Source organism: Pteropus vampyrus, unplaced genomic scaffold (assembly GCF_000151845.1).
Source record: "Pteropus vampyrus isolate Shadow unplaced genomic scaffold, Pvam_2.0 Scaffold103, whole genome shotgun sequence".
Taxonomy (NCBI): Eukaryota; Metazoa; Chordata; class Mammalia; order Chiroptera; family Pteropodidae; genus Pteropus; species Pteropus vampyrus.
The window spans coordinates 4,549,615-4,565,124 of NW_011888884.1; the positions used below are offsets into that span (position 1 = coordinate 4,549,615).

Sequence of the window (15,510 nt, forward strand, 5' to 3'; positions counted from 1 at the left end):
TTGCTTCCTTCCTTCCTTCCTTCCTTCCTTCCTTCCATCCTTCTTTCTTTTTTTCCCTAATTTCCCCAGTTAGAATCTTCAGTACAACATTGAATAGAAATGGCAAAGAGCAGGCATGCTTCTCTAGTTATTGCTCTCAGGGGGAAAGCTTTCAGTCTGTCACCATTGAGCATGAGGTCAGCTGTGGGTTTTTTGTAAACACCCTCTATCAGGTTAAGTTGCCCCCACTGTTGTCATAGTAATTTTTCCCCTTAAAATGCAAATATCAGCAAGCACTCCCTTGCTTAAAATTCTTCAGTAAGCCCCCATTTTTTTCAGCTTAAAATCAAGTCCCATAGTAGGGCACACACGACCCTCAAGATTTGATCCCTGTTGACATCTCCAGTTTCCTGCCTCCTTCAGTAGATTCACAGACACATCGTATTTTCACACATGCTGTTCCCTCTGCATGGAACATCGCCGCCCTTTCTCAAAAGGCTTGTCTACCTTACCACATCCCTTTCTCCCTGCCCCTCCCATCTCTAGATAGTCTCTGTGCTGCTCCTGATTTAGCTCTGTTCGAGCAGCTGGTACACTATACATTACATGACCGTCATCTGCTTACCCCTCTGCCTTCCTAAACAGACTGTGAAGTTTTCGGAAGGCAAAGACTGCATCTCTCATTTCTGTATCCTTAGCAAATACAGAACTCAGTAAAAGCCTTTGGAATAAACGAAGACTACCTGTCTGTTTTACTTATACTTAAGAGTGTGACTTATAAGCCCTAATAGAGGCAGATCTGAAAAGGATGAGGTAACAAATTCAGTTAAAGAATCAAATCAGGAAGTAAAAACAAAAGAAAGAAAGAAAAGAAAAAAATCAGGAAGTTACAAGTTTGGACTCCACCAGCTCAGCACCTCCAAACTCCGATTCGAGCCATGCAGGTCATCTTCACTTTCACAGTAACCTGAAGAATTCATATACCTCTTCCATCAAAGAATACAATGATATAAACCTTGGTGTTTTCCTTTCTTTTCATGTTGCTAGGAAGTCAAAGTATTTAATATGGTTGTTGTACAGTGACCATATTAGTCCTAGAGTACAGTATATTTGTTTCTTCCTGTTTATGCCTTTGCTTTCCTATTTTTATTTTAATGATCTTATTGTATATAAGCCTGTTAGGAAAAAAAGTGGAGCATAAATATGTAAATATACACACACTAAAAATACATTGCATGTTTCTTGTTAGCATAGAAGCACATAGTTGTTTAAGGTGACAATGTAGAAAAGTAGAGTTAGAGCCATTGAGAAAAAGTTTGTCTGCAGTTACCTTTAAGCTGCAGAAGCCATTGTTAGTTTGGGATCGCTTAAATGAAAACCAAAAGTGAGGTAGATTTGATTCATCAGAGTGGAAAAAATTTTGGTGGCACAGAGCAATATTTTCAGGCCCTCAAACTCCTCTCCAATGGGCTCCTTCTTATTATTACAGAGATTTTGCATCAGGCTGCATTGAGAAGAAAAGGTACATATTTCCAAAATTCAGTGAATTAGAAAATCAGAGCCTAGATGGAATTGAACATCTGGCACATGCCCCTATCTTTAAATGAAGAAATGGCATATACCACGCTGAATGTAGGCCTCCCTGATTTCTTTGTCCTTCCCCCAGATCTAATTAGTCACCAGGCCTGTTAGATTTTCCACTGGACTCTTCCTCTTCTCCTGTGCTCCTCTCTCCCAGGTCTCCCTCCATTAGGCTTCCCTTCCGATCCCATTACAGGATCGCAGTACCTCTTAGTTTAAGTCTGAATGCCTACGTGAGACTTCTCTGGACCCTCTCCAGGGTTTCCTTTTGCTGCGCATCCACATATTCTTGGCTTTGGACATCCTAAAGCACTGATGTTTTCTCATGTTGCTCTATGATTGCCCATGCTATTCCTTTGGGTAAAATCTTCTCCCGTCACCACCGCCCCACCCGGCCTTTGCCAGCCTTCTCCTTCATCGTCTGGCTAATTCCCGCTCTTTCTCAGAGACCCCAACACCTCTGTATATGCTCCCAAAGCTCTCTGTACTGATCATAATCCTCACTGCTGTTTGTTTCCCTCATTAGGTTGTGAGCTACTTAATTAAGATCAGGAAGTGAAATTCACCACTGAGTTCCCAGAATACAAATCTAGCTGAACAGGGCAGGTCTCAGGAAATATTTGTTGAATGAAAGTGGATATGCTTAGCACACTGCTATAGACAGGCATAGTAAATGCATCTGAAATGGGCCTCATTCATCACATTTTCCACAAAATATGAGATGTGGATCTCACAAATTCCCACCAGTCTATTGTTTCTATTTTTTTTCCTAATCCTTCTAAATTAGGTCCTCCCCACTCCTTCCCCTGCCCTTTCCTTGTCTAATTAAAAAAAAAAAAAATCCTTAATCCATTCTGATTTGACTTAGATTTGTTTTCAAACTAAAAGCTAATTGTCCTAAAGACCACTTATTAGATGGATTCTTTCCTTTCTTATTCATTTGAGGTATATCCTTAGCTTTTATTAAATTCTTATAACAATTCATTTGCGGAACATTCTCTTCTATTCCATTTTCCTATTACAGAGGTTTAGTTATTGTCATTTATTATACTTACCTGGCTATTTGCTTTTTAGTGTAACTATATTTTTTCATATTAAAACAAAAACTATATGGAAATATTTTAAGCATACAGATAAGCAAAGAAAGTAAAACTATTCATAATCCTACGACACAAAGATAACCATAATTATCATTTGGAGAGAAAAAAGAGAAGGCGGCGTTCTTAGCTGACTAGCATTTAACCATCTTGCCAGATTAATTGACATTCTCCAATCCCGTGTAGAACGTACCGGCTGATGTCAAAGCAGGCTGAATGTTCCCGGAGATGGGCTTACACACTTGGGGGCCTGTGTAATCTTTTCTCAGCATCAGTGGACGGTGCTCATCAAGAGTCAGGTGTGTTTATTCCAACATGTTATGCCAGGTGCAACTACTATTCTAATGGTATGATTATTTAAATATTATGGATAGAGATAAAAAATGAGTATGAAGAGAGTAATTTCTGTGAAAACCAAGTCGAGTGCTTTGGGGAGACTATAAAGATGGTAAAATATTACTTTCAAACTATGTATAAGTGAGTATAAACTGTGGAAAGAAATGATAAAAATCTAGGAGTCTCTATTCAGCTGCCTTCACAAGCATCTCTAAATTCTTGATCCATTTTAAAGAAATCTATATTTCACATCATTACATTTTTGGGTGGTTGTTTTATTGGTGTGGTTAATGCAAAAAAGGCAATAGACGACGTCAGAGGAGTCAGTCATAAAAAAACTATACCTATGTCAAAGATTGGCCAATGAATATTTACTTGTAGTTTTTTTAAAAAAACATTTCCTTTACGATTTGCCTTCTTAACCAAAATTTTCAATTAACCAATCAACTATCATGCCTAAAGAATTGGTTAAGAGACCATCTACTCTACCTTTAGCCATTTAAACATGTATAAAAATATATCAATCTTACATAAAGGAGCTCATGTGATAAATACTGCCTTACCCCCTTTCCCATTGACTATATTGTAGACATTGTTGCAAATCATTAAATATTACTTATGTCATTTTTAATGCCTGCTCAGTCCCTCCTGTTTAAGTTCTATTCAATGCTTCTTTTTATTAAACATGTAAAACTATGTACTTTTCTTGATTGTCTCTATGCAGGACTGACAGAAAAGTTCAGAGTTCAGTCTTATGCTCAGCTTAGGGTTTCTCAGACAGCTAATCTCCTTTCTCAATTTTCACTTGCCTCTTTTTTAAATTTAATTTTTATTTTTGTGTTAAAATTCTTTTATTTTGTTGTAAGCTGTAAGAATCCTTTCTGTCAGATGGAGAGAGTAGACCAAACACAAACTCCCAATATCCCATGTCCAATGTTATGGGATGAGCCTGGATGACTGAAAGCCTTTTTGTTTTGCTTGGTAGGCATTTTACCGTCGTCTTGCTAGTCTGACATACCTAGCTAGGGAGCTTATAACTACCTAGAGAACTTTAAGTTTTCTATTGAAATTGCTGATAAGCCCATGAAGTGGTCTAATAGCTTAGCTTTATATTTTTTGGAATCTTAAGTTTAAGCTAGGTGCATCTTCTAAAGCTATTTTTCTCAGGATTTGGACAGCAAATGCACGATACCAAATTAAAGGCACAACGCGTTTCTTACCTTCACTGCTCCTTGCCACAACTAAAAAATAACGTGAAGGGGCATGATCTTGTGGGTTAGTTCCACGGCAAACTTGATCAAAGATATAAGGCCAAAAAGCCTCATAGGACACTGGCTTCTTTCTGACCCTTTCAACACCTGTAAGAGCTTTGAGCAATACTGCTATTTGAAGAAGCTCAAATTTCAATCATAACTTATGTTAATCTGGAGTGCACAAACAGTTCGCTCCCGAAAAGAAATCCTCTAGATTTTTCTTGATTTTTCTAAAATTTGAGATTAAATACAAAGTATAATTCCAAAGCTAAAGAGAGAGAAAAAATTTCTGGGTATCTTTAGGAGATGTGAGGCCTTTCACAAGCTCTTTAATCACTAGGCGGTCTGTATAACAAGAAACTGTGTAAATCTGCATCAGAATCACCCCCACCCCTGCAAAAAAAAAAAAAAAATTAACAATCCAGACTAGTAAATATTCTTCAGCATTTGCAAACACTTCTAGTATTTGAGGACACCTCACAAATGTTCTACAATAACTCCTTTTGGCAAGATGGCATAAACATCCAGGGCTATAATCTGAGCATTCCTCATGTTGGCTAACAAAAAGCAATCTGTACAGAAGCTTCTTAAGAAAAATCCAAAATTACAAAACATATCAGAAGAGGTTTATTGGTATTGGCAAAGGCTTTCCACTTAAGAACATCCCTTCCTTAGTCCCAATATTATTAAAAATACAATTAAACAAGCTCGATTCTCCCAGACTTTAATGGGGCACAGCTACTGCCTAAATTAACCAGTTTCACAAACCTACTAACTTAGCACACATTCAAGCTTCGATTTATATGCAGAGCACTGTATCAGGCTCCAGGAGTGTTTTCCATGGCAAACCTTATCTAACAGCCTTTTCTACTCTGCCTGGTGTTGAATTCATTTGCAACCTTAGCATTCACAGGGTGACTCAGACTCCAGCTAGGAAACCTGGCCAGTCAGTGGATGAACCTTGTACTTCAGAAATTAGTTTTTCATACATTTATATTTCATAATTCAAGGACCCTAGGCCATGCTGAGAGATGCTAGTAAGGAATGGCTGGGAAATTCTAGGGTACACTTGCAGCATGCTGACCTAAACTGAAACCAAGATGTTGTCCACAATCTCTGTCTATTAAAGAGTAGAAGAATATGCCACCCTCAAAATATGAATGTAGTTCAGGACATGTCACCTCAACAAAATGCCTCTTTGGAATATTGATTATTTTGAGCTGTAGGCACTTGAAAAATAGTAAGCAGGGAGAGGCTTTCTTTGAACTTCTCTTATCAGTCTAAAGACAGATCCTCCTAAAGGAACTCAGTTGTCATCAGTACCCTTCTTGGGAGTTTCATCAACCAGGGAATATTGACTCTTATCACAGGAGAGACTAGAAGTCAATATCAAACCCAGGTGAACTTTCTCACAAACTATTATACCTCCAATCTGTTCTTCTAAGGGCCCATTTATCTTTCCTAGAAATCATTTACTCTCTCCTAAAAGGCCTACCTCCCCATTCCTCTTTCCCTATTCAGATGGTATTTAAGCTTGAATTCTAAGGCACCTGGGAGAGTTACTCATTTTTCCCTGGTAGATCCCATGTATACATGAGATATACTTATTAATAAATTTCTGTGTGTTTTTCTCTCATTCACCTGTCTTCCATTACAGGGATCTCAGCTAAGAACTCAGAAGGGTGGGTAGTGGGGGCGGGGAATTATTTTTCTCCTCTACACTATTTAACCACCACCTGGGCATGGGAAAGTGTTACGACACAGTAGACAGTGACTTTCTTTCCTATAAAATTTTATTTATTACATAAAAAATTCTATACATTTGTTAGACTAAAATACAGTTTTCATTATAGTTCTGGCAACTGAGTCAGTACACAGAGAAAACTTAGCATTAGATCAGCACTTTTTTTTTCTAGTTCATATTTCTGCACAAGAAAAACATTTCAAAGCTCCATTTCATATAGGCTCATTGTACTCTGAAGCCAGATGGAATTCCATCCAATTCAGAGCTCTTGGAAGTTAATTTCCCAGGAAGATTCAATAACTCCAGAAAATTAATTGCTCATATACATATTTTTAAAGTCCTCTGAGAGCACAACGCTCTGTCCATAAAGTCTGTACTATGTCAATAATGACAAGTCACAAATACTAGGACTACAACTGTGTTTGTGGGGCATGTTCAAGCACCTACAGGTTTGTTCCCCCACCGGAATGCAGTGTCGTGACACTGCAATAAGGAAAAACTCAAAATTATGCTATGGTTAAAGACCCCGAACTATAGAATTCATGGAAGGCTTAACTGTGATCCTACAGTTCGTAATGGACAAAGACAGGATGAGATACAAAATTCATTTTGACAGTATGAAACAGAATGCACACGGGGGAAAAAAAAAAAGGACAAAAAAGGCATCAGATTGAGAAATAGATGGCACCACAACAGGCTTCTCATGCTGGATTGTACAGCAGTGAGAAATCAAGACACGCCGATATGTGTTTTCTGTTCATATCACCCCGTATGCTGCTGGGCTGGGCCAAACACTGGATGTGAAGGCTCAGAGCCTGAGAGGTCAACAGCAGGTCCTTACTGCATTGACTGATCTTTAAAGCTTGGCTGCCTTATTCTAGGAGCTTTATTCTTAACTCCAGGAGTTCAGACAGACTGTGCCAGCAAGTACTTACAGTTGGACCTTTGGTCTTCAGAAGATATGCTTTTGTCTTTGGTTGTTTTTCCAGAGCTCCTATCACTTTGTCAGGTGCCTCTCACACTTTTCTCCCCAGCTTGTTGTTTGTTCATTGTCAAGTTTTTCCTCCCTACAATCAAATCAGCTAACAGTCCACCAAACTTCATTGGGTACAAGACCTATTTGAAGTGCACTCAGTGGTCAAGAATATTCTGAAACAGTATAATTGAAACTTCTTTTCATTATGGAGCTCTCAGTACTCTTTTATAGGAGGGAAGAAATCAGAAAACCTCTACAACAGAACATAATCGAATAGCACTAAGGCAACATAGTGGAAGAAAGGTAACTTATCCCCACGTGATGTCTTTGAAAATCAAAACTAGCTAAAACAAGAGGGACCAAAAAGAAATTTCGAGCAGACCACTGGGAACTCAGAGGATGGGGAAATTTTACTTAATAATGTGTCTCAAATCATCAGGCCCCAAAGCTGCCTTATTGTCTCATTCCTGTGGCAGGTAGAGTGGTCTGCAGGATGCTGACAGAAGCTTCATTCCAGTCCTGTGCTCGTTTATTCCTCAAAAAATAACTATAATGAACTAATTTCTTAGCTGGTGGGATGGGAGGATTAGAATCATATGCAAAGGAGAGGCCATTCTCTTTAAGTCATTCACTTCTCTGACAAAAGGACATATCAAATGTAGATTTTACACTGGACTCAGGCTCTTTTCTACCTGATATGGAAATTTCCACCCATGGATGATTTATTAAAATTCTTCTAGGGGTAGGGGAAGGGGTAAGGACCTGATTTTTCTCCTTTCTTCACCAGCTAGTTATGGGATGTCCTCTGCTTTCTTCAGCTTGAAAATGAAGGCAATGGTTTGATGTCTGGCCATAAGCCATGACCCACTGGAATCAATTCTTAAAAGCACTTGAACTCCTTTAAAACTCGCTGCTAGTTTTTTCTGGGGCCCCGAGGGCCCTCCATGTAAATGTGGCACCTTTACCTAAAAGTAAGGTAAAGAAATCCACATGCTCCCTAAAGAAAGAAGAGGGGGTGGATGTGGGGAGTGGAGGCACAGTCCCACTGGCAGTGGTCCAAGGCTGCTCTAGTGGTGACAGGAAACACCTCCTTGGTTTACATAGAGAGAAAAACAACTTTTGAGTTTCTCCCCCCAGCATCTGCTCCTCCTACTTTCCACTAAAACTTTTTTGTCAACTGTATTTGCTAATTTATCATCATCAACTGTTCTCAGTCCTGTGGACTGATATATTTTTAGACAGCAATCTACTGATAATACTATGCCGCATATGTCATATCTGAGCTATGATTAAAAAATACCAAGTATTTTGGTACACGGAAAATTACAAGGATTCCTTAGTCATTTCTTTTTGGATTTTCTTGTCTGCTGCAAACAATTTGGTACCTTGCCCCAAATCCACCTTTCCCCCAGACACATACACCCTCACACCTCCAAGTAAAGCACTTTTACTGTCTTGAAGATGCAGTTATTGACCATTTTGTTATTCATTCAGATTAGTGTGGTTTCTATTTCCAAAGCTCGTACTAAATTAAGGTCGAAGTTGTAAAAACGATGCCAGGTCAGATGTCAGTAAGTACCATCTGTAAAGTATCTTCAGTGGAGGCTTCATCACTACCTCGTTTTAAAACATATTTTCAAATCAACTTTAGAGCAGCCTGGACTTGTGTTCATTAGGCCCTGAGGGGCTAATGGGGTGGGGGCTGGCAGTATGAGGGCCCCGAAATTCTTATTAGCATTTTAAATGGTCATAGACGGGCTATCTGCATTTGAGAGAAAGATAGTTCGTTGCTTTCATAAGCTTCTTAAAAGGGGCCTATGTGCCCTCAAAAAATTAATATCAAATATTAAATTCAGGTTTTAGAATATCAAATATTAAATTCAGGTTTTAGCAAATAAAAATAAAATTTTTCTGAAACATATGGGCATTACAATATTTTCGTGTTCAGCTAGATCTTGACTAGACTATGAGTAACCTGAAAGCTTTACTATTCTGAACTCCTAGTCTGGAGTATTTACTCCTCAGGAAATCATTTAAGTTGTAAAACTGAGTATCAAAAACTCAATAAAAATAGCCTAAGATTTGGGTTCCTAACAATTTCATATCTTTCCTATAAATTTACTCATAATTTCCTTCAGAAAATAACAAACTTAAATTCTGTCCATGTAATTTACAAAAGTGATCATTATTCATGCAACATTTTAAAAGGAGCAACATTTGTCTATTTTACACAAATAAAAATCAAAGAGATGAGGAAGAAGAAAGAGTACTGTAGTGTTTCTACAGAAAAAAAAAGGTTTTCCACAGACAGTCTCACGTTTAAAAACTCTGTATTGAAGTTTTTTATAAGAAAGATAGTTTCAAAGATTTAAATCTTGGATTAAAAGTTTCCTCTTAAAACTTGGAGAATAAGAATTTGGCTCAAATTTATGAAATCTGAATGGAGAAAAGTGTGCTATTTAAAATTTATAAGTGTATACAACCTGTTTAGATTTTTGTTTTGTTTTTAGTTTGCTAGCTTTAGATTTTTTCCTGGTCCAGAAGTTGGGCTATATGCCATTAGACAAAGATGAGCTATTTCCAAAAGCAGCCAGTGTATCTGAACAGTGCCTTCTTTTCAAAAGGGCTAACATGCATCATGTACACAAAGATACATGAATATGCATTTAAAGCAAAAGGCATTCTATGCTGGGAATGTATAATACACAAATCTCTGCTTTATGCATTTACTTACAAACCCACAATTTTCCAATATGAATAATGTTGTGGTCTATGAATAACAGACCACATCTTAACAGCTCCAGACAAGCCATTATAGTGCACTCCTATCTGTCAGATGGAATATATGAGAAGAATACAGAAATTAACTGTGGCAGGTACACTAATAAGCCTCCAGACTCAGGATTTTTTATTTTTTTAAGTAGCAGTAAAAAAGCAGTTGAGAACTTACTTATTGAAAGGTGAAAGCTTAAAGACCTTTCTGAAGGAAACTTCTCAGAAGCTATATTGGAAACTCCTAAAATTCAAACGAGAAGGTTACTGACCAACAATAAAATAAAATGTTCAGGTCCTCATAACTGGCAACTCTGGTTTTGGAACTGATCCCGGAATTCTATGGTGCAGCTTAGCGGGGCAGGGACCTCTTGAAATAGCCTTGATTAGCTAATAGTGCTGCCTGTTGGAAATGGTCGAAGCCTCCAGGGCAATGATATAGCCTCACAAATATTTGGTGCCTACAGTTCCGTTAGCTTTTCTGAGGAAGGGTGTGGGAGAAGCATTACTCTGATTTAAAGCAGCTCAGGACCAAGATAAAGGAAGGGGTCATCCCCTCACTATTCCCTATTGGGATGAAATCCTGTAACTGCCTGGGGAGGCAAGGGAGCCCCTGGGAGATACCAAGGTCAGTGGTGTTGGGAACTGGCAGCTTAATGCCCTTCGCTGAAAAAAGAAAAAAAAGAAAAAAAAAAAAGTAAGAGAGCATCACTACAAAGGAAAAACTTATTTCCAGCATAATTTTAAAATAGACTCAGTGAGTGCCGCCTCCTCCTCAACCATTATGGAAAAAGTTTGAGGACCAAAACACAGTTAAGCTATTTAAACTACAGTAATTTAGGATTTAATTATGCTATAGGATAGGATAAAAGCTTTAATCCTAAACATTAAACATTGCATGAAATGGTTTAAAGGAAAAACCTGCTTTGAGCTCTGCTCATCCATGCAAGGACTGTACAATCTCAATGCACTAAATTCCTAATGTTAACCTAAAGCACTGGTAAGGCTCCCATAGAAGACGGGTCTCTTAAATTTATATGGAAATATAAACTTTTCCTGTCCATGCTATACTATAGCAGAGCTTACTCTTGAGGCAGGAGCCTAGAAAGTTGAAACCATGCACCAGAGCCTTAATTATCTAATGGCAAAAACCAGAATGACACTCTGATCACTGTAATCACCATTTATAATAGAGGAGCCTAACTGTAACTGGAGATATGAGTCCTGAATGCAATTCTGAAGGTCCATCACAGAAAAAGACAAAAACCAAAACACAGAGTCAATGGTTTATAAAATTATTCAGGTAACCCCATTTCACGTAATTTTTGTTTTTCATCTATTCTTCTCACTTGGGCAGAAGATGGAGGCAGAGAGCGAATAGCAGTAAGGCAGCCCATAGCTAGCTGAAGAATGACTTGCAATGGATGAAAGAGGCAGCAGGAACATCCAAACATCACCTCGAAACATTTAAATATTGCTAAAAAAAAACCCCTCTGTGAGGGTTTTGTGAGGATTTATAAAATGAATCAAGGAATGAAGCTCATGAGTGATATTCTATATATCAAATATCTTCGTGTGTGCCTATGTAATACATATGTATATTTGCACATATGAACCTTTATGGCACACAAATTTACTTCAGGAAAACAGCATGGCAATTAATTTGGAACTCAAATGACATGGTTACACATAGATCATAGTTTCTAAACACAATGTTAGTAAAACAAAATTTATTTGTAAAACAGGACCTGTTATATAAAATGGCACACAATCAAGTTATACAAAAATACAAAATTTCTTTCTGATTACAGTTCTAGTTGCAAATGAGAATTAGAAAGCATTCCTGGTGGCTTCCAAATAGTTGAGATTACGAGCATACGGAACAGGGAGCAGCAAGTGTCCATGACGTTGGGATGTCCAAGTGAGCAGAACCTAATTTCCAAATTCAAGACTTCCATCAGGTCACTTTGGAGGGACACCTCCTAAAATAGCTAGCTCCTGGTATGTCTTCTGTTTTGATAACCATCTTCCAGATTTTTGCCAATCCTAAATTTAGTTCTCAATGTTTCTTAATGTCCAGAATCGGAGTGGCTATGAAACAGAAGGTATTCTGAATTTTCTTAGATGATTTGCTCTCTCACCTATTTGGATAATTGTTAGTTACATAATTATATTAATTCCTTTCAAATGATATAAAAGAGTACAATGATACACTGTTTGGTGATGTTAGATGTTAACTTCTGGAGAATTATTGTTTCAGAATAGCTACTCTCATAACGTTGGTTTCCCAGATCTTGCCAAGACATGAGCTCTTAAATTGTGTGTTTTTTTGTAAAAAAAAAAAAAAAAAATTCAGACTCTCATTGCAAATATTCTGAAAAATCAGAAATATTACATGAGCTTTGAAAAGAAACCAAGGCATTTAGCAAATTTTAGCCTAGTTAAAGAACATGGATATTTAAAAAAAAAATACAATTTACCTTTTGCAGCAATTTAAGGTCCAACTCTTTGAAAGGAAGCGCATTAGCAAACAGCTGCTTATTAAGCCCTAGTGACATTAATTGTATGCATTTCCATAATACCGGTCTAATTCACTGTCTAATTCTGGTAGGAGGCAATGCTTTCTTTCAAAAGATTCTCCTTCCATGGAATGATAAAATGCTGAGGCTTTTTTTTTTTTTGTACAGAGCCTGTATTTAGTGCAATAAGTTTAAAAAATTTGCTCTGAAATATTTACTTTACATTAACAAAAATAGCTTTTTTTAAAAAAATTGTAACAAAAAGGAGTTATCGCATAAACAGATCATGAATTATTCTTAGCAAATTACACTTTTTTTCTTAAAGCATTCACCATTACAATAAGCAGAACAATGGAATATTAGCCATTCATATCTGGTAAGCTTCAGGAATAAAAAAAGCAAAATCCCATAACCCATCCCCAAACGAACAAACAAACAAACGTTCAACACTTGAGGATCAAAACATGAACCAATTCTTCAGTCAAATATTGTAGAATTCTGGATATCTCATGAAGTACCAAGGAGAGGAGCACCTGCTAGTATGTTTTCAGATTTTATAGCAAGCATTGAATAAAATGGCTATTTAGCCCTAAACCACTTAAGTTCTTCTGAAGCAGAAGCCCCAAGCACTGAGAATTTCAATGCTTTTGTTCTATGTTTCTTTCCCTTTTTTATTCTTCCAAGCATTACTTAATCTACAAATCAATACACAGAAACTTAAAGGCTAAACTTACTGGGTGCTCCAGCTTCCTTTAGAATCAGACACACAAACGTGTGAAGGATGCTACTAAAGTAAAAAAAATAGAAGAAAGACAAACCATAAGAAAAAAGTTTGCATAATAAAGATTATCTACTCTTTTCTTTTTCACCTACTCTCTTATAGAAGCATTAGGGTAAACTACAAATACCTGAGGAGTTGCTTACTTTTTAATGTTGGCTGACAAATGCATGAGCGATTATGAAAATTCCCATATTGGACCCACTTGCATGTTTCTAAAAGTAAAATGACATGGCTTCTTTGATTGGGGGAAAACTGATTGGAGTAATTCCTTATTTATCTGAAAGCATATGCCTAGTCTCATCCCACTAGGACTTATGCATCAGTAAAATAAGATCTTGATTTTATGCACACCTCAGGGAAATCCCCCCTGAATAAACTTTAGACAGAGAATTCGGTACAATAATTTTACCTAATTTAAATAACTAAAGTTAAAAATCTCCTCTAAGTTATTAAAAATGTTAATCAGATATGAATCTTAACATTTCCATTAAGACAATTACAGTTGAAAACATTAAATGACGGCAGTTGCCTTGTAAAAGCCACCCGTATGAAAGGAGTACATGTTTGACAAAAATAAGCATAAAAAAGGTATTAAATCCCTGTTCCTTTTCTCTGATTTTGGCTGATTTTGTGTGTGTGTGTATATACATATACATATATATACACACATACATATAAGTATATACACACACCCACACACACAAACACACAGTCATGTGTATATATTGTTTTGGAATGTCAATGGGTTCCATAACGGTCGGCTAGTTTCAAGCAGAACTTGCTCCCGAAGCCTAGAAAACAAAGCCATACAAAGTATAATCTTAGACAATTACCATTAAAAGGAGATTATGAGCGATGTTACAAATACAAAAATGGCCGCAAATAGCAACAAAACAACAGACTTAGAATCCTTCTCCCCTGAACCTATATTCCAGGGGCTGAAATATGTATGAATGTTGAAGGTCACACTGCCTTCTGCATAATCTTTGAGATATGTAGAGAATACTCCTTTGGCCTATACTGCTTTAGCGCCCGGGTTTTTTCCAACCTTTCCTCTGTAAATTCTTGCCTGTACAAGCAGATGGCCAGAATGTCTCTTTCTTAAACCTCTATAGCACATGTGGTCAATTTTTCTAAAATCATGTTCAAAGACTTAGAGAACGACCTCCCAAACCTTCGAAGTTTCTTTAACTAATAGGTTCTCTCAAAAAAGAAGTCCAAGAGGAAAACTGGGAGTACTTATATATAGCTCAATGATCCCCCTGTCAAAACGGAAATTTAAAACCTCATTTTCCTGAACATTATTTTATAGGCTAAAAATAAACCCTAAATTAAAATATCCCATTATGGAGGAAGACAGACTGGGAACTCAAACAGCAGTGTTTCTACAGATATGGCAAAATAGGTCTGACACTCTTTCACAGAATTTACATCTAAGGGAATACCACGTGAATTAAAGCAAGCAAATACAAAGAAGCAATCCTAAATTCTCAGATAATTCTTTAGGGACACATACAAGATGGTGGCGGTAGTAGGAGGCCAACTCTTACCATGCACACTGGGGAAAAGAGATGAGAATTAGAGGTAATTTAACTTCCTTATGAGCAACATTTCACATTTCTCTCCTGATGAGTTTTTTAACCACTTAAATCATCATTCTTAGGGACTAAATGTTACAAAGTCCAAAGCACCAGAAGAACAAGGCACATAAGAGATGTATTTTGGGATAAAGCAGAGGATTTTGCTATTCATCTACAAGCGATGAACTGATGAACGACAAAAAATAAAAGCAAAAACTGAATGAAGATTTTAATGTATTGTTTAAGTTAAGGGACATTAATTCAAAACTGAAAGCAATATTAGGGAGAAAAAAATCTTTCTAAATTTTTGGCTTCTGGGAGAATGCCACTTACCTAGGCAATTTTCCTAGTATTATTAATTATTAATTGGAGGTTTAGGCATTCTGGTCTACCACTGTCCATCTACAGAAATATATGCCCATTCATGGTCAAACTAGTCCTAAACCTCCAAACAGTTCTCCTTTTCTTTAATGCTTATCGCTGCAGAATAATTTAATGGAAGCTTCAACCACTGGAAAGACAAAGGTGGGGAAAAGATGTTTCGCATTTTAAGATTTTATATATCTTTTGTAAATCAGGCTTGGAACCTTATTTGCTAAACAATTAGGACAACCAAGCGGTGGCAAGAAAGAAGTCTTGCCACCATAGCATTGGCAGATTCTTCACTGCAGTCCCCCCGCTGCCTACAGGAAGTAAGAGGGGTACAGAAAAAAGGTGTAGAAAGGCAAGGGACTTGACCGGAGAGACTGCTGATTGGTGCCCCTTGCCCACTCAATCCAGTTCTGGCTAATGCATTTAAAACTAAGAGCTATATGACCATTCCACATCCTTTTACTTATAATTAGAGTGATCTGTGCCTTGGGAATCTAAGCACTGAAATTTTGCTTTATAA

General features: G+C 37.2%; 1 protein-coding gene across 3 annotated transcripts in view; it reads right to left on the bottom strand.

Annotated features, from left to right (window-relative positions):
- SLC44A1 (solute carrier family 44 member 1) overlaps positions 1 to 15,510 on the bottom strand; it is a 131,441-nt gene that overhangs the window by 31,218 nt on the left and 84,713 nt on the right. Inside the window, exon 15 of one of the 3 annotated variants that reach the window (XM_023533490.1) lies at positions 3,248 to 4,639. The exons of 1 other annotated variant lie outside the window; for it this stretch is intronic. In XM_023533490.1, coding sequence (XP_023389258.1) covers positions 4,628 to 4,639 — 12 coding nt within the window. In that variant the 3' untranslated portion in view covers positions 3,248 to 4,627. Of the gene's footprint in view, positions 1 to 3,247; positions 4,640 to 11,432; positions 13,830 to 15,510 lie in introns of those variants that run through there. One more of the 3 variants, XM_023533489.1, reaches the window with a different exon arrangement.